Below are 20,213 nucleotides of genomic sequence, written 5' to 3'. Positions count from 1 at the left end.
TTACAGACTTTAGCAGACTGAAACAGGCATTCCTCCATTTCTCCTTGGGTACTAGCAAGCTTTCCTGCTGAAGAGAAGCATCCTTTTGTGAACTGTTCTGGATATTGTTGACTGATGCACATTTTTTTCTGTCTCAACCATTTAACTCTCCAGCTTTTTTCAGTATTGTTGCTGGTCTCATAGTGGCTCCATAACCAGTTTTGTGATCTGTGCTTTTTTTTATTTACTTTATCCCTGACTTTTTTGAAAGTTCCTTAACCTTTGTTGGTTGAGTCTTTGCTTGAAATTTACAACCCACCCACAGGACATCACAGAGGCAGGTGTTATTTATTCTGAAATCATGAGTGTCACTGTTATTGCACAGAGACTGAAGCTACTTATTTCATTTTGTAACTTGTTAAGGTGATTTTGTCAAGTTAAATTAATTACTACGGGAAAGGGTTTGAATATTTATCCCAAAATGACAGTTATATGTTTCCTTCATATTAATTATATTTTTTTCTTTTTTGTGTAGATAAAAGTTTGTGTAGATAACAAAAAATAATTACTGCTTCAAAGTAGTAAAGTGCAAGCTTTAAAGCAACACAATTTGCAAAGTACTTCTAATTTGAGGAGGCTGTCCCCATCCATTTGATCATTTATGTGCATCATGTGACTTATTTACATTTTAATGAAAAGCAATTTATTTTACATGTTTAAAAGTTATATATTATTTGTGCTTATGTATGTACAGTCAATTCATTGCAAAAATATTAACTCCCTGGAATGTTTCTGTACTTTGTTGATATCTAAACATGCAATCATGACACTTTAAAATAGGATGTTATTTTTAGAATCTATAAAATCTATTCCAAACAGATAAAGCAAAAATGCTTGTATTATGCAAATTAATTAGATATATAATCTAATTTCTTATTTGCATAAATATTCCACTCCTTTGCTACAGCTACCCTAAATCAATTTGCATGCAAATATAAAAAAAGCCACACAGTTATTTTAATGGTCTTTATGTATAATCACAGTAAGTTAACTTCTCCTGGGTTAACTCATTCTGTCACTGTAAATTCCCTAAGACAAAAATTTAATTTCAAGCCACGACTAACATATTCACACATCAAACTAACCATGAAGACCAAGGAGTTTTTGAAACAAAACAGGTATAAAGTGGTAGAGAGTCAGAGATTAGTAAATGGTTTACTTATTACTTAAGAAAACTCCATCATTATTAAATAAAATATACATCATAAAACTCTACCAGAATCCAAACTGAGCAGCCAAATATGCAGGTGACAGGTTAAGATATTCCATTATGAAGACAACAGTGATCTGCCGAGTTTCAAAATCTAAGTTAAACCCAACATAGCAGATGACTTAATCAGCACCATTCCCACTGCCAATCATTGTGGTGGCAACATCATCTTATGGGGATACTTTTGATCAGCAGGGAGTGGAAAACGTGTCAGGACTAAGGGAAATGCGATGGTGCAAAATACAAGTGAAACCTAGAAGAAAACAGTTATGAGTTGCTCAAGTCTATACAACTTGGTCATAAATTCACAGTTCAGCAGGACTGTGACCTGAAGCATAATGCAAAGGCCACACTGAAGAAGTATTGTAAGAAGAGAGTGAATACCCTTATCTTGCTCAGTCCTTATGAGCTGAATCAAAAAGAAAAAAATATGACAAGGCTTGACAGTTGCAGAGCATTAGTGAGCTTGTCTGCTCTGGAGCATTTTTTTCAGAAAGAATGGACTTGCACCTTCCCACTGTCAAAGCTAGTAGATTTTGTACATTTAGATATTTGTTTGAAGTGACCGTTTGAACATTATAAATCACTAAAGCGTTTTTGTGCATTTTTATATGGTAAAGGTGCAAAGGTACATGTGAGGATTTGAGTGTATACAGTGTCTTGTTTAGTTTTTCTGTGAAAGAATGATGTTGGAAATGAATAGATGAAGTTATGCAAATGTGTGCACTAAACAATATACTTGAAATACAGATTAAGACATTCAATTCAGACTGAACTGTGAGCAATTCTGTAGGATAGCAAACTTGTAATTAATCAAACTTTGCCTGTCACTTCTCAAGAAACATATTTTCCAAATATATGCATCAGAACTCAGCATTAATTTACACTATATATAATGAGAATGGCAATAATTTGTTTTATTTTTGCAAAAGACAGTATAAATACCTGTAGATAATAGGATTTATAGCTGTATAATGGAACTTAATTGAAACATAAATAATTTAGTAGTAAGCCCTCTCTTGACCTCTACATCATCATGTTCCAGGGCTTTGTTGATTTAAATTTCAGGAAAACAACATTTGTTTTTTTTCTAATCATAATTTACATTTGCAATATTGTAATTCAGTACTATATATTTTAAAAATTAGAATAAAAAACAATATATCTGGCTTATAAAGGCTTCTGTATAATCTCCGATTTACTGGAGATCTGAAACTGTTTTTAATTAATGTACATGACTTCAAATAACCATTATTAGAAAGCCTCTTGTTTCTGGCAAGTGGTGCATCATCCCCGAGCTTTAGCACCAGCATTATATGGTGTTAGAGTTACATCAGGAGGTGAACATTATACCATGGTTTCCAGTAGGTCTTGACATTTTAAATAAAAACAGCCACTTGGAAGCCACTGTTTCTCAGACCCCACAAGCTCAGCCCTTACTGTTGTAAGAAAACCGGTTCAGGGACGCCAAATATGTAATCATAGTGGCTCTCTGAAGGCACCAGTTCTGTAGGGTTTGGGCATTTACTGAGGCAATTATTAATTGTAGCAGTAAATCACAAAGTTGATTCTTTTGATGGCTTTAGAATCCAACCATGCGACATAACTCAAACAACGCGCACACACAGGTACTAATACACGAGGATACATTTATTAATACATAGAATATGCATGTAAACCTAACAGATCTTATCGAGAGGGTTATCAGAATACAAAAGATATATATTCAATCAGTTACAAAGAGTTACATATATCAAGAGGACATACGTTCAGTATATCATTCATTAAGACCGTTTCATAAATGAACTTGGTTATAACTTCTACATTAGATACTCGAAACAAGTACATAACTCTTAGGAATTAAATTGATATCAACTGGTTGGGATAACAATTGAATTCTCGAGCTGTAATGCATTGAAGTTGAATACTCATCCAATCTCTGGGGATTCAGATCTCCTGCGGGCACAAAGAAACAGCTGCAGGCTTGTTGCTGTTCAATCCGCGCTCTCTGGCTCCGTGCCAGGCTGTGCTGTGCGGCTTGCGACGGTGCGCTGCTGATGCTCACTGTTGGCTTTAACTAGCAAAGTTTGTGCACAGGAGAAAAGATGACTGTGGGTCCCAGCAAGTCAGGAAGAGGACCGGTTCGTTCCTGATGAAGAGCTAGTTCTGAATAGTGATTCAGCTGTCCACAGTTCTGACCTGTTCACGAGGCCTGCTGCTGGTTACTCTCTGGCAACCTCCACTCTAGACTCTTAGAACAAAGGAAGGTTCTGGCACTCGGACACACTAGCCGTTCCGTGGTTGTCCGGGCTGAGTCTCAGGATGGTCAGGAGGCGCTCTGCGAGAATGTCCTGCCCTTGGGAGCCTTCTGCTCCTGGGCCGTCCTGCCCTGGAATTCTCCTTTGAATTCCCTTTAGAACAGTCCACAGAATCCTCTCCAGAATCTTACTGAATCTCTCTGAATCTGAATCTCTCTGTTGCCTGTTTTTACCTGGAGGAACTTCAGCTCATTGATTGGCTGAAAGTTCCATGGGCATCAGAGTCCCACGTGGGTTACTCGGCCCTACCAGTCCCTGATTGGTTGATCAAGGTGAGATATGAGTCACTTACTCCTGACACTTAGTAATGCAGTCCAGATGTCCAACTGGCACTCCCTAGACAGATAGGCGCCAATGGATGACCATTGATCATGATAGCCAGGCTTAGCTAAGTGCATCCCCCTTTGGGAGCTGTCTTTTATCAAAGGAACCCTAAATCAGCCTGCATGGTTTCTCTGTGGCTGCACCACAGAGATGAACAGAGAAATGAGGCCTAATTTGGGAAAGCTCAGAAACACTTAATTCTGCCTTATTAATAAGCCTCGCCACTACACTGTTTAGCTAATTAAGTCAATAAAGGAGGCTATACCGTGCAGCCATTCCAATTCTGCATCAAAAGTAGTCTCTTCTCTTCTTTCTTTTGGATTCATGTGACTTTAATGTGTGTGTTACATATTGATTTTTACCTTCAAAGTCCTTGTTTCACATCCTTGTGTTAAGTCAAAGGCTTCTCCTAAGGCATATAATTAGTTTTCATTTTAGGATTTTATTTAATATTGCAATACTGACTCCATCCAGCAGCCCATTTTCAAACCCAGCAATCAATGGGCTCAAAGCGTGATGCACCTGGATAGGACGCCAGTACATCACAGTGCATGCACAGACACAGACGCACACACAAGGGCCAATCTTTACAGAAGCTAACTAACCTACCCGCATGTCTTTGGATTGTGAGAGGTAACTGGAACACCTAGAGACAGCTCATGCAAACACACAAACTCCACAAAGATAACATTTTCCAGCAAAGTAACTCTTCATTTTATTTCAGGCATGTGGTTTTCATTTGGTGACAGTGATTTTATTCATAACTGGTGACTTTTTTTAGCTTAGTTCCACTGTCTTGTCGCAAAAGACTTTAAAGCAAGACTCTTGTATTATCTTAGGAGATTTTCAGTCCTACAGTGCACACAAATGTGAATTTGAGGTCTGACTGAAAGTAGGAGCAAGAGGAAAGTTATGTCCAGTTATGTAAAGGGAAGTATGTCTATATGTATTTCAGTCAGTATTTTATTTATATGTACTAGTCCCTAAATTTAGTCACACATGTCCTAGGATTTTTGTTTTCTTTTGTTTTGAAAAAAATACAGTTGCTTCAGCATAAAAAAATGTTTGTTCAATGTTTTTTCCAACAGATAAAAGCTTAAAGGCTTGTAAGGTTTTCAAAATTTTACGTATAAGTAGAACATTTTTAGAATAATGTATTTTTTAAATGCATAATTATCATATTTATACACCTGCAACGCACAGTTTTTGTGAAAACTGTTATGATGAGCTTAAGGAAATATTTAAACGTGTTTTTAAACTTCTCAGATTTAACCACTTCTCCTGGCAAATTTCTTATATTGGACCTTTTCTCTTTGCCGAACCTCACTTTGTCTTCCAGGTTGTGTGGTCTGTACTTGTGGCACTGTGTGTATGGTTTTCCCCAGCTCATACCATAATTGTTCTATTAGAGACTGATAACCAATCAAGAACACCATTTTTAAACTTTGGATAATTGATTTTGTGAGTTTGATGAATGCTTTGTATTGTTGTCCTTTTGACTAAGCTAGAGCTTGATAATGGAAGCCACCCGCTTTTGGCTAAAATATTCTGGTAACTTTGTAAACCATCTGTTCACCTAGACAATGCAAACCAACTCTGAAGTAGAACATTTTTGTTCTTCACATTAATAAAGACTTTCTTTTTTACAGCAAACATTTCAGCTTTCTCTTCTACTCATATTCCTTGTGAGATTGTCCAGAACCTCAATTTGTGTTTTATCCTGTCAAGTTATACAGCATCTTCCCAATGGACTCGGAAGTCAATTATTTGTGAATTGCTGTTTGTGAATGTCAGACTCGCGCGTTTTTGTTGTCATGTAACTATCATAAATCCATCATTTGTGAGTTCATTTGTTAAATAGTGGTCTTGAAAATGTAATATGTTGGTAATACTAGAGTTTTTTTAAGTCCTGGTAAGCCATCATCACAAGCACCTTTTCTAACTGAACTACATTTTCTAATGTCCTCTGTCTAGTGGAATAGCAACTATCCAAATAACTTTGAACTTCATAAATCCAGTCAAAATTGGATTTTATAGTCATAGCTTTGGATCTTTACACAATGATTTCACTTTCTCTGTGATGAAGTGGTATAGAGAGTTTTGCTTCTGTGCTCCCTTCTTTCTTGAAATGAATACATTTAGAAATGTGTATATTTTACAGTTATGCACCTTATTTATCAATTCCCCCTTTTTATATATTTTCTCACATTTTTATAATTATACCAGCAATCCTGGCACCTAAGGGCATTGATAATTTGTAAATGTTGAAAAGCATTGATTTTTTTTTCTAGGTACCCTTTTCCCTGTATTATTTAACCATTAGGTTAACTGTCCCTTTACTGTGATTTTTTGTTAACTGCATTGTATCCTTTATTAGCAAGCATTTTTTTTTCCAGTTAAGGGTTGCAGCAAATCAGAGCTTATCCCAGAGCGCATAGGGTATGAAACATATTTACATCCTGCATGGGATGCTAGCGCATCACAGGGCTCTTTTTTTTTAACTTGTGAGCTTTTTGAACATTCTTCAAATTTTAACTGTAGGCTCTAAACAAAGTATGTTTGGTCCTAAGTTTATTATTAGAAAGGTGTTCTTGGTATCTTGTTTTAATTACAGGTGTGCTTGAAATGTGCATGCTTATTATATTCCCTTCTAAACTGTGGTGTTAAGGAGCTTTTCATCTTTTTAATTATGAAGGTCTCTCCAAAGTAACCAGGAAAGTCTATGAATATTATACATTCACAATATTGATGATTTATTCCTTCTATAAAACAAGACTGTCAATTAGCATTTTTTGACTGGGTATTGAATGAATGATAAAAATACTGCTCCTTTGGCCTAGTATATACAGCTTGCCTTTGGTAGAGAACTTGACTTTTTTATTTTGGTGACAGTTTTAGTCCTCTACAGAAATCAACAGTGTAGTTGACTTGTTAAATTGTTAAATAATTTAATTTCAAAAGCTTACTGCATATTGAAAAATGACAATCAAATTGTTTCAATTAATATGACCATCTTGCTAAATATGTATGTAATGTTTTGTTTTCAATCACCACTTTTAGTTGTATTATAAATGTTTAACATGCATGAAACCCTAAACCCTAAGTTGCAAGTGTAATATTATTATATAGGAACTGTTGTATAGAGTACTGCCTGTTAACATTTTACCAGTAAAGCTATATTCACAGTCTGTTGTAGTTCAGGTGAGTAGCTGCATCAGCATGCGTAGGCTGCAAAGCAACAAGTAATAGGTTTATTCCATGCTGAAAAGAGAAGAAAGAAAACACAACGTTTCAGCCGTGGAGCCTTCTTCAGGTGTGAGAAAGACAGGGCAGTGAGCAAAGGTAATGTAGCGGGAGAACAAAAGCTGGGAGAGAGGAGGAGCGAGAGGCAGGAGCAGGGAACAGAAAGAGAGGCCAATAAGGAGTTGTGAAGTCAGGATAGGTGTAGAGAGGTGTGAAATGAAACCTATAGTGAATAGAGCGAATTAGAAGAAAAGTAGTCTGTCGTTAAAAAAAGGGGGAAGGTGTGATCCTAGCTGCAGGACAATTTTAGTTTCTGTAGTCTTTCTGATGTATTGAGTTCGGAAAACCGTCTTTGAGAACACAGACGGAGAGATTAGTGTGATCATGGCCGTCAGAGGTAAAATGTGAAACAATGGGGTTGGAGAGCTCTTTAATCTTCACAGCCCTGACATGTTCTATGAAGTGGTCTCCGAGTCTCCTTCTTGTTTCTCCAATGTAGATGGCTGGGCATTTCCTGCAAGAGATACAGTAAATAAGCTTGCTGGGGGTACAAGATGCCATCTGGGTGATCCGGAATTGTCCTGAGAGGCCTTGAATGAATGTGGTGTTAGATATGTACTTGCAGGTGATACAGTGAGCTCTGTTGCAAGGGAAAGTCCCTGGTGTGGATGGTTGCTGAGGGCGGTCAAGGGAGCTGTGAACAAGAAGGTTACGCAGATTAGGTGGTCGGTGATATGAGATAACGGGGCGTTCAGAAAAGAGGGCCCCAATGGAGTGATCATCCTGTAGGATGGAAAAGGTGCCGTTAATAGTTCTGGGGACAGGAAGTGTGCTGGTGTGGTAGGGAAGCACCAAAGGAATGCGGTTGTTACGGTAGGAGTTCCTGATTGAGTTGATGGTCCGAGGGGTGTTTTTGGCTCTGGAAAGGGCCCTGTCAATAACACTGCTAGGGTATCCTCTGTTGATGAAAAAGGAGTACATTTTGAGGGCTTGGTTCTAGAAATCTATGTCATCGCTGCATAATTGTCGTAGCCGAAGGAACTGTGAAAAAGGGAGAGAGTTTTTAGTGTTTGGGCTGAAATGAGCTATACAGGAGATAGCTGTGTGAATACGTGGGTTTGTAATAAACCGAAGTAGACAGTCGGTGGTAGTTAATGGAGAAGTTGATGTCTAGAAATGGAAGAGTAGTGGAAGATATGTTAACTGTATATTTGAGGGACGGATGGAAGTTGGGGAAATGATGCAGAAAGTGCTCAAGCTGGTTGTTAGATCATGTGGCGGCACCGAAGCAGTCATTAATGTATTGCTTGTAGAGGTCAGGGACATAGCCGGTGTAGGAAGTGAAGATGCGTTCTTCTACTCAGCCGACAAAAAGATTGGCATGGCTGGGTCCCATTCTGCAAGGTGTACCAGGGTGTGGGTGGGTGGATCAAGCACTGTGCATTTGTCCGGCATGTGCTTGAGGGCTGTAAGGCCGTCATTATGAGGTATGACGGTGTAAAGAGATGTGATGTCCATGGTAAAAATGAAGCATTCGGGGCCCTGAAATTGGAAATCATTAAAAATTTGGAGCGCGTGGTTGGTGTCCTTGATAGATGAGAGAAGACCTTAAACCAGCGGTCTCATGAGGCTGTCGAGTAAGTAAGTAGTAGATGTAAGTAGATGCAAGTAGTCGGACAGTTGCATGCTGATACAATGGGGCGTCCAGGAGTGTCTGGTTTGTGGATTTCGGGAGAAGGTGAAATTGAGATACCTGCGGATGTTCAATGATGAGCCTGTTTGCCCTTGGGGGAGCTCCTTACTGCTGATAAGAATGGAGACGGTGGATACCACTTCCTTTTGGTAATCAGTGGTATGGTCCTGTTGGAGAGCTAGGTAGGCAGAAGTGTCGGTTAGTTTTCTAGAGGCTTCAAAGATATATAGGTCTTAATGCCACACCACAACCGCGCTTCCAGTATGGCCCATTATTTTCAATTACAATTTTTTTAATAGATTATTTTATTTTTAAGGGTGGCATAGTGGTACAGTGGTTATCCTTGCTGCCTTGTAATGCTGGGACCCTAGGTTTAATTCCAGACCTAGAGTGCTATCTACATAGGGTTTGTATTTTCGCCCTGTGTTTGTGTCGGTTTCTGCCAGGTGCTCCGGTATGTCAATAGACATACTGGTAGGTTAACTGGCTTCTGCAAAAATTGTCCCTTTTATGAGTGTGTGCGTCTGTGGCGTCCCATCTAGGATATATCCTGCCTTGTGCCCGTTACTTGCTGGGATAGGTTCTGGTTTCCCTGCAACTCTGTATTAGAGGTGACCCTGTATTAAAGTGATTAGTAAATGGATGGATAGATTTTTAATAAAAAATGCTATACTAAAACTGAATGCATTTGTAGGTGAAATTACAAATGTTAGCAAAAACTCCATAGAAAAATGTAAAAAAACTTAAGTATGTTGATAGCTTAAGTTTTAAACTCCCGTAGTCAGTAATTCATGGAAAAACCTTTGGCAGGATTTCCCGTTGTGAGTCTTTTTGCACACTGGGATGTTGCATTTTTAAACATATTCATGCTGTGTCAAGTTGATAGCAGAGAGTAATTTAAATTGGTTGTGGAAAAAGAAGTTAGGACCATCATCAAAATCCAGGAAATGGATGTTGGAACTGAATGTTAAGTAGTATAATAAAGTACAATTAAACAACAATGCCAGGGTAGACTACATGCAGATGAAAACACTGTATATTTCTACAGTTAAAAAGTTGAAAGCTTTGTAGAATTAAAGATTATGAAACTTTGCCAGATATTTTAAAATGTAAAGAAATTAACTAAAAAGGGCACACAAAATGTGATGAATTTAGCCAATGTTTAAAGCTAAGGAAAATCTAAGATCACTGAAACATACAGATGCAGCCATTCAAAGTGTGCGGTACAGACACGTACCGCAGGTAAGATGACACGGGGTACCGCGGTGCGTGATTGGTTGACCGATAGGGGCACTCGTGGTCCGTTGGTCTGTCGTAGAAAGACTTACTGTAAACGTCTTTACTGTGCCCGTTGTAGATATTGAATTTTACCACTGACGGGAAATCTTAGTAGCTGAGCATAAAAAGAATAGGAGCATACTGTAACGCGTGTGAAGGCCATAAACCATTAGAATATACACAAACATTTTAGTGTTTCATTCTGAGCAGAAGACCCTCACACCTGAAGAGTGCTGGCTGTGACGAATTAAACCGGTTTTACAGGTTTCAATCACAGACCATGTGACATGGGACTCAGTAAACTAAAACACAGCGCCACTGGATTTGATAATACCTAACCAAAATCCGCAATATGGAAACAGAACCTGTGTAATTGTTGATAGATGATGTACCAGTAACATTTTTTCAAGACGAACTACAACATTTAAAAAATGACTTGTATGTACTTGATATCTCTAATCAATCCACGGGTTCCAGCACAAAACGAAACTAAAACGCATACCGTTTTGCGCTTCTTATTAGTTGCTCAAAAGTAATTTGACCGTATGAAATGCATAATATAAACCTAGAAACATATACGTGAGCAGTACTTAAGCACTGTAGTATCGGTGTTAAGACATACCTCTCAAATACTGTAAATCAAGTTAAAAATATCTCAAGACCGATTCTGGTCGTAATGAAACCATGTTTCGTGTATGTTTTCTTTTTCATCTTGAAATAACTCATTTCTAAATACCTTTTTCACTGTTAACATCTTGCAGCAACTTTGCGACAAAATATACACTCTGACAGTTCATCCTGCTACCAACATTAAATAAAACAAATCTTAAGATTTCTATATTTATGTCTTTATTTAGTGGTTTCATTCGAAGCTTACAATGTTTAGGGAGAAATGGAATACTGGTGTGTATTTTTTTCTTTAAAGTACCGAGACCAGCCATATACTGTATGTTTATGTTAAGATTTCCCTTCAGTGGTAAAATTAGATATGAATATTCAATACTTAAACGGGCACAGTTAAGACATTAAATATACATATACATACTGTATACAGTACAGTTTGCATACGGTAATATGTTTATGTTACGCGATTAAAAAATAAATAAATAAAACTGAAAGGTCCAGCACCAGCTGGATTCGAACACACAACCTGCCAGTTGGTAGTCACGCACCTAGACCAGTAGGCTACAAGACAGCTCGCATGAACAGGCAGGCGAAACAGCCCTACACAGCCCTGCCGCAGTACACGGATATAATCATACCGTTATTAAATTCTTGAGATACGCGATTCCATATTATATTCCCTTTTAATCAAATTCTAAAAGTATGCTTGTTGACTCCGGTATCACGTTAGTTAAAGACTTCGAAGCTTACAATGTTTAGGGAGAAATGGAATACTGGTGTGTATTTTTTTCTTTTCATGATAGGTGTCGCATTTTAAATCATTTTCGTAGTTAGAAATTATGAAACGCCCTGTTAAAAGCAAGGAAGTTTTTATGCCCGTTGAAGTAAAACAAAATGCCTGACAAAGTATGGCTTGGACAGATTCCAAGTGCTTGTACAAATGTGCTAAAGAAATTATACTTTGAGTATACAGCTTGTCCAAAGTCATCCATTATTAATACTATTAGTAATATCTTCAGTAAAGGCTTTGATGCATAAATATTTCTGATAAAGGTAGGTTGTGTACTTTTGTCCAACTGAGCAATCTTGCTTTCATAAAATAGACCAACATTTTAATGACTGCTGATTAACATGCTGTAATACACAGTTCAAAATTAAAGGCTCAAATGCTGTACATGAGAGGTTAAGCTCCCCCTGGCGGTTTTACAAGGCGACGCCGGATAGTTAGTCACGTGACACACGGTATGCCGCGAAATACCTCACCCATTTTGAATGGCTGCATCTGTACTGTAACTTTCAGTGTTCTTCAGTCCCAGGACAGTTTTAATTCATTCTGCTCTATGCAGCTCTCAAATGTATTAGAACTGAGTTCACCTTAATTTTTTCCTAATACTTTAATTTTGCCTTTCTAGTTTCTACTCTAACTAAAGATCTGATTTCTTAACTCATTACCCTGTATGTGCTTGCAGTACAGCAGGCTCTTCAGCATTTTGTTTACCCAAGGCTTATTATTTGAATAAACCTTAACAGGTTTCATAGGAATCACCATTTCTTTGCAGAAAGATATATAACTACAAACCCTGTCTATGAGTTCATCTTAATTGTCAGAAGATTCTAAAAGACAGACCAAAACAGCTTTCTAGGCAACTCTTTGTTTTTACTCACTTCAAGGTTCTGTTGTACATACGAAATGTGTCTGTATGGGAGGCACTCAGGAACACATTAAGATCCCTCGATTATTTACTGATATTACCTGTGAAAGGGGGACAAAACATCTTACAAAATAAACCTTTAAGGGCTGAATAATCAAAAAATGTTTGATTATAATCTAATATCTTCATAGAAAAACTTAAGTCCTAGAACACATTTACTCATCACATTTATTCAAACCACTGTAGTTATTGTTTTGTGAACCTTACTGTCTTTGGGACTTCTGAGGGGGTATTTTTGATCGTTGCTCCAAGCAGAATTGATCTATGTTCTTTCCAACCTTTTGCTTCCATTTATGTTCAGGCTACAATTATTAATCTGGGTTAAAATCTGGAGATTGGCATCACCAGTTGTGAATATTTATTAGTATAGTTAACTATTTCATTGTCAACTTGGATATACGATTTAAATAATTTAAATTGTTGCCCGACCAAGCATTCTCATAGCCCATGGGGACACGATACATTTATTTTGTCTTCATTGCAGGGTACCACTATACCAGTAATCTAAGATTTCTTAACACTTCAGTAAGAAGTGGTAGGTTGAGCTTTTCTTTGGATTCTTTTATAGCCATTGATAAACTTAGGGTAAATGATAATTTGAATGCAGTATTTAGAGACTTCACTGACCTTAAACATGATGATGCATGTTTCTACTGCATGTATTATTCCATATGCTAACTCATTTTTGTGCCCCAGAGAAACAGGCAATGTCCGGGTGCCTATATATACCATGCCTTGCAAAAGTATTCACTACGTTCCTATGATGGACCATTTTGTTGAACTATACTGTAAATCATGTATTCATATTTTTAAAATGAATATTCATTGTAAAAATGTGGAATTTGTTAAATTAGATGATGTATTATTAGATTGTATAAATACATTGATCTGCACTAAAATGTGGCTTTTTTATTCCTTTCTTTCCCTTAGCTGGAAGTTGGTGATATTGAGAATGAAGAAAAGCGATACCAGCTATTTATGGAGTTGTTAGAGTCCTGCATTAAATGGGAAGAGATGCAGCACTTAATATTACTTCTCCAGGCCTGGCCACCAGTGACAAATGAAGTGATGTAAGTGCATTTTTGATTTCCATAATATCTTCTTGTTGTCTTTCTTGTCACAAAGCACTAACATTAAAAATAACAAGAAAAAAAAACGTCATTTTTCTGTTGTTAATCATGAATAAAAATCAAGACTTAAAATTCCTACTAATTTGAATTCAGTTACTTTGTACATTCACATCTTAAACAATTATTTCTGCCTTTCAGGTTTAAAAGGCATATTTTTGCATTCAGATGTAAAAATGACCATCTATGCTTGATTGAGATGTGATAAAAAGCTTTCTCCATGGGTACAACTAGCAAGTAGAAAAAGTACCAAATACCAAATGCTATTGTTAAATTTGTTGGGAACAACATTGTATTCAGTGCTTCTTTTCCTTTATGTTGTTATTGGAAGCTGTTGCCAATTTGCTTATTTTCTAATTAAGATTGATTTCAAATATTTGCTTTTATTTGTGTTTTATTTACGTATCCCAGATAGCTTCAGAATTGTGTTTTAATTATAAATAGATTTTTTTATTCATGGAAACTTTGGTTCTTCAGACCAGATTATCAGACCAGTATGTAATTGGGTGATGTTCAATAGCACTGTGATAAATGCAGAAAAGAATATCTGATATAGATCTATATCATCTATTCTTTTGGGACTTTGTATTTGTTTATTACAAGGAAGGAAGCACAAAGCTGTCAAGATTCTCCTTATAAAGGATGATAGTCTTATGTACTTAATTCATCAGTGTCTCTGCAGAGAAATGCCTTTTGATTGCAAATGGTATTCAAAGAAAGAACATTTAATGTTTCTTTTTGTGTATAATATATAACTAATTTATATACTTCTTTTTATTTTCTTCTTGTGTGTTAGGTACTGTACATATACTGTACACTTGGGTATTGCTTTTTTTAGTGACAGCATTTTTTTATTACATGACTACTATAACTGCTTACAGTACCAGAACATTTGCATGTTGTTCACTTGAGAGGTCCATCCTAAGGCTGTTTGGAAAAAGTAAATTGTTGTGCAGTGATGAAGTTCAAGTCATTAACGTTTTAAATTACGTTTCTGTGGTTTCAAATTAATTTGGACTGTTACATTTTTACACATACTGCAAATGTTTGAAAATATTATTTTTATAATGCATTGCAGCTGTTTTCACCCCTTACCAGTAATGTCAAATTAGGTTGAATTATAAATAATGCACAAACTAATTTTAAAACTTTTCTTCAAACTGTAATGATTACATCTACCTGATGGAGGCCCTTTGGCAACAATTGTTGCTGTTTTTGGATAGGTCTCTACCGGCATGATGTAAGCATGGTGTAGTTACTCCTGGCAAAGGAGTTCTGACATATCTTTGCAGTTCACCCTTACAGTTTCTTTTGGATTTAAGTCATTTGTTATTCTCTTGTTAGAACATGGCATTGGTTTCCAATTAAACCACTTGTTACCTTGCGACAATGGTCTTGCCAAATGAAAATGTACATTTCCATCCCAGTTTGTCATTATTGTTTGACTCAAGTAGGTTTTCCACTGGGATTCATTCCCTCAGTGCTCTTAGGTGGAAGCAATGTTATTGTCTGCCAGATAAGGCAGGTTTTCCTTATCGGTCATCTAGATATGGTAACTGTAGTGTATTAGAAGCAGACTACAGTAGTAGCTGTGGTGTGTCAGAGGCACCAGAAAGGTTATGGTATAGCGTCCCTTGACAACCAGGATCAGCAGACTAGGTTTACTCTGTTGCTACTAGAAGGTATTTAAAAGGTTATGATTCCTGCTGGTTAAACATTTACTGAGTGTTTAAAGGTTTGGTTAAAAAACAAAGGAGAGACACAGGGTGAGATTTCTCTTCCTCAGAAGAGGACTTGGTTATCAATTCATTAGCATTAACAAATTCAGGGTTGGATTTGGGGGATGGTTATTGGCTAGTTTCAGACCCTAAAAGGGTTTTTTAGTTGGGATGGCAGCCCAAGAAGATAGTACACAAAAAAAAATGTTTGGAAGTAAGTGTTTAAGAGTCTCTGTGGCATGTCGCTGGAAGAACTTGTCATACAAGAACTTATCTTGTCATATGCAGTACCTTAGGAAGATAAAGTGATAATTCCACTAATAACAAATTAAAAAGATACATCGAGCAGCTAAATAATCATTACTCATTAACGTATACTTGGTTCTTAAGAAGGTTAAGCATGGTTAAAAGTTTTCAAATACAGCCTGATACTGAATTTACCTTTTCCATTGAAATTGACTTTATAATAAAGTATATAGTAGATCAGTTAACTTACCTGTGAAAGCTAAGGCATTCGTGTCTCTAAAATGAGGCAGCAATGTAAAGAAGGCAAAACCCTTTTTTTTTTTTGCAGTTTTTGGTATTCCTGTAATGTTTGCATATTTTGTATTTTTTTGTTGTTGTTGTTTTGTGGTCAGATTGATTTAGTATTTATTTGCTTGAATATGAATATCAACTTATATTACATTATATAAAATATAAAACACAGTATATATAATATATATATATTATCCCCTTGTAATATTATAATATTACAGTATTAATCAAGAATATAATATTGTAAGATAGCATCACTGGCACTTCTCTTTCTGTAACATGCTGTGAACCTGAATGCAGTAAAAAGATGATTAAATTTCTACCTTGAGGACTTAGAAGCCTACACATTAGCAGTATAAAAACACACCTCATACCTGCACCTGCTATTCATCAACAGTAATTACAAAATTCATCAGTTAACATCTTATTATAAAAAATAAGAAGTTAATGCAATTTATATTTCCCTATAGCTATACAATCAATCAGCCTAATCAAAAGAATTTAGGTTTTGATTACTCAAATTATTTAACAAGAAATAACACCTGTTTCAGTTTTCACATCCTCTACTAAGACCAACCATTTATTTTTTGTAATTCATAAAATGAGTATAGGCTTACTGTACATTTTAGTACAATTCAGACCAAATGGATAGTACATGATCTTTTAAAGCTTAAATGTTTTTTTTTTTCAAATCAATAATAATGGCAAGATATGAAGGTGGATTTTTGACTGTGCTTATAAAAAAGTTTAAATAGTCATGTACTATGTTTACTATACAACACATTATTACAATTAGTTTTAATAGCAAAGACGATTGAGAAATGATATGATCCTTTTGATTTTGCTCCACCCCATAATATTAGTTAAAAATAGATTTACATTTTTACGAATTAAGTTTAGAATCTTTGAATATTTGAAACAATTTATGCAAAAAAATCCCCAACAAATTATTGCTTTTAACCAAGCTCAATATGAAACCCAGAACTGTTGTGGGATAAATAACTAGCAAAGCCAGGCATAATGCTGTGAGACACATGCACCTCCATACTGGTCCCAGTGAGAATGCTTAGTCCTGGAGATGCCTTCTGCCCAGTACAAGAGCCAATGATGCATGGCAAGGCAAGCACCTCTTACTAGGCCAGAACACCTAATCCTGCAGGCACTCATCCAGTTTTCTGACAGTACTGAAGGCTTCCCAGATATAGTGAGCACATGGCCTTCAAACCTGCAATCTTTTGCCGGTATGTCATGATGCCAGTCTGGTTGGTCGCTGTAGTTTTTTGTTGTTGTTTTTTTATGCGTGAACCAGTCAGGAGTCTTCTTTAAATATATCAGTTTTGCTAACAAGTGGCAAATCCTAGCAATTATTAAAGCAAGTGAATTAACAGTATTTTCAGTGTGACACATGCATAGAACTGGAATGTAATTCTAGTGATAAGGCATGCAATGTTAAAACCACTCACAAAGTACAACATATGGTGTTATTCAGTAATTTTACTCATATACACATGCAGTATACTCAGACATATTTTAACTATCCTCACCCTGCTTGTGTGGTTGTTTTATATATACTTTTGTCTCTGGGGTCTCAAGTTACAATTCCCTTGGTCCGGCAAAGATCTTTTCTGTTTTTTCTACACATACTGTACAACTCATTGACATTCCTGTAGTGATGTGATATACTCTTCTTTGTGCTCTAACCTATTCATATCTTTCTTTATCATTTCTTGTTTTTGCAATCTTAACATAATTCTGTAGCTATTCTGTATCTTCTATATTATTTTTGTATACAGGTTGCTTGTCTTACTGTAAATAAAATGAGATTATCCAGTATTGCTTTATCCATTGAAACTTGTCAGAAAATTGAGTATGCATAATTTTTTTCTCTATTTTGTGTCATTGATATAAACAGACTAAGGTATAAAATAATACAATATATTTTATTGAGAGAGTTTTCCTTACAGAGGCTAGAAAAAGTATTCACCCCCTTTGGCATTTTTCACATTTTATTTTCTTGCATCATTGCACCAAAAAAGTTTTTGTGGGGGAATTCTTACCACTGATCAACACAAAATATTATTTGATGTCCAATAAATAAAAACAACTCTAAAGCTTTTTTTTAATTACAAATAAAAACAGACAATAATTGATTACATAAGTATTCACCACTTTTGCTTAGTTACACCTACCTGAACTGGGGCAATCAGTTGTCTTCAGTCCATCTGTGTACAATTAAAGTGTTTAAAGATGAGTTCATTTCCAAACAAGAGCTTCATCACGAAGATAGAAGAACATTCAAAGCAAATCTGAGAAAAGGTGATTGAAAAGCACCAATTAGGGGAAGGATCAAAGAAGATTTCAAACACTTTGACTATCCCTCAGAGCACTGTCAAGTTCATCATTGAGAAATGGAAAGAATACTGTGAACTGTGAATTTCTCTGTAAAAGTGCAAAAAGGCATTTGTTAGGGAAGCTACCAGCAGGCCCACAGCAATTTTGACAGAGTTACAGTCTTCCATGGTAGCGAGAAACGTCATGGGAGGGTGGCAAAAAGAAAACCATTGTTGAAGAAAACTCACATGAAATCTCAACTACAGTTTGCCTGCAAAAGGCATGTGGAAGAACCTCAGACCAAGTGGAGGAAGATTCTATGGTCTTATGATGCCAAGATTGAACTATTTGATTGTTTGGTACAAGACTAACACTGCGCATCATCATTAGAACACTATCCCTACCGTAAAACATGGGGGCACGAGAATAATGCTATGGTGATGCTTCTGTGCTTCAGAGACTGGAAAACTTGTCAAAATAGAAGGCAAAATGGATGGATCACGATATAGACAAATCTTGTTGTAAAACCTGCTGCAGTCTGCAAGAGACTTAGGATTTATATTCCAGCAGGACAATGACCCAAAACATACAGTAAAAGCCACATTGGAGTGGCTTAAAACACAAAAATGGTCCAAAAATCACCAACAGTCCCCATCCAACCTGATGGACCATGAGCAATATTGGGGAAAAAAATGGGTAAAAATTACTGTGGCCAAAGTTTGTAGAGACTTACCCAAATAGACTTACAGCTGTAATTGCAGCTAAAGGTGTTTCTACCAAGAATTAAAACGAGAGGGGTGAAAACCTATGTAGTTAATTACTGTTTTTTATTTGTAATTAAGGCAGAGCTTCAGAGTTGTTGTTTTTTTATTTGACATTACAGAGTATTTTGTGTTGAGCTGTGATAAGAATTCCTAAATAAATCAATTTTGTTTCCATGATGTAAGAAAATAAAATGTGAAAAATGCCAAAGCGGGCGAATACTTTTTATAGCTACTGTAATACCCATTGATGATATATAGTGGTCTTCTCAATATAAGTTGTACATTTAATATAAAGGCTATAAATCTTTATTATCTGTAAAGAGTCCTACTTTGTACGTTTTTTTTTTATATGACTATGGATCAGTTTAGTAGTTCTTGAGATGTTAATGTAGTTATTTGTAGTTTATTAAAATTTTAATTATTACATGTATGTATATTTGTTTATAAAAATAATAAAAAAGCTTTTGGTTTTTATGTATTGATGTATTTTATGGATTGAGTTTGTAAAAGAAAATTCAAAATTATGTTTTTGAATTGTGTGTTGATTTTTTGCGTGAAATGTATTCAAGTTTTTGTTCATGAAAATCCTTAGTACTTCTGCTTTCAGTTGCTGTTTTATTTTGCATATCAACATTTAGGCTTGCAAGGAATACTGCTGAAGTAAATGATATTCTGCATTAAAATGAAATGCAGTTCTACAGTGGTGAATGTTAGTTAAAATTCATTGTATGCAGTAATGTTTTTGATTTAAACTGGCTGCTTCAGGCAGCTGTCATTGCATATCTCACTTTGTGTAAAGCTGCGAGATCTGAAATTAAAAAAGCCTTTATTCTCAGAAAATGATGTTTTTTTCTAAATATATGATTTATGAAGTATTCTCACTTGATGTTCCCTATTTTTTCTGTTTAAATGCCCCATGTAATGTTAATGCATTACTTTGTGTCAACCTGTTTTTATTTTTATCTTGAGGTTGCAAAAACAAAGTGAGGTCCGCCAAAAGATCATTAAAGTGTTCCCAATTTATTGTATAAACTGGCTTTTCTACAAATATGTGAATAAAGTTGCTTTACACTGTGTGTCACATGTCACAATTTGCACACGTACATTTTTCAAGGTATATTAGATATAAATTACATAGAGTTGACCACTTTTCTAAGAAACTTTTTTAATGCATAATAATATAAATAAGACAAAAAATAATTTATTAGCCTTGTGATAGACTGGCATCCCATCCAGGGTACAGTATATACTGCCTTGTGTATGTTGCTTGCCGGGACAGGCTCTGTCTCTCCAGT

At 35.9% G+C, this 20,213-nt stretch overlaps 1 protein-coding gene across 2 annotated transcripts in view; it reads left to right on the top strand.

Moving 5' to 3' along the window:
* Window positions 1-20,213, top strand: part of nbas (NBAS subunit of NRZ tethering complex) — a 277,731-nt gene that overhangs the window by 214,460 nt on the left and 43,058 nt on the right. For both annotated transcript variants that reach the window (XM_088625619.1, XM_088625618.1), the window contains one exon: window positions 13,372-13,511. In XM_088625619.1, the coding sequence (XP_088481745.1) occupies window positions 13,372-13,511 (140 nt within the window). The remainder of the gene's footprint in view (window positions 1-13,371; window positions 13,512-20,213) is intronic.

Source organism: Lepisosteus platostomus, chromosome 3 (assembly GCF_059453375.1).
Source record: "Lepisosteus platostomus isolate fLepPlt1 chromosome 3, fLepPlt1.hap1, whole genome shotgun sequence".
In the NCBI taxonomy this organism is placed as follows: domain Eukaryota; kingdom Metazoa; phylum Chordata; class Actinopteri; order Semionotiformes; family Lepisosteidae; genus Lepisosteus; species Lepisosteus platostomus.
The sequence above is the reverse complement of the archived record's forward strand: the minus strand, read 5'-3'. Positions and strand labels throughout refer to the sequence as shown.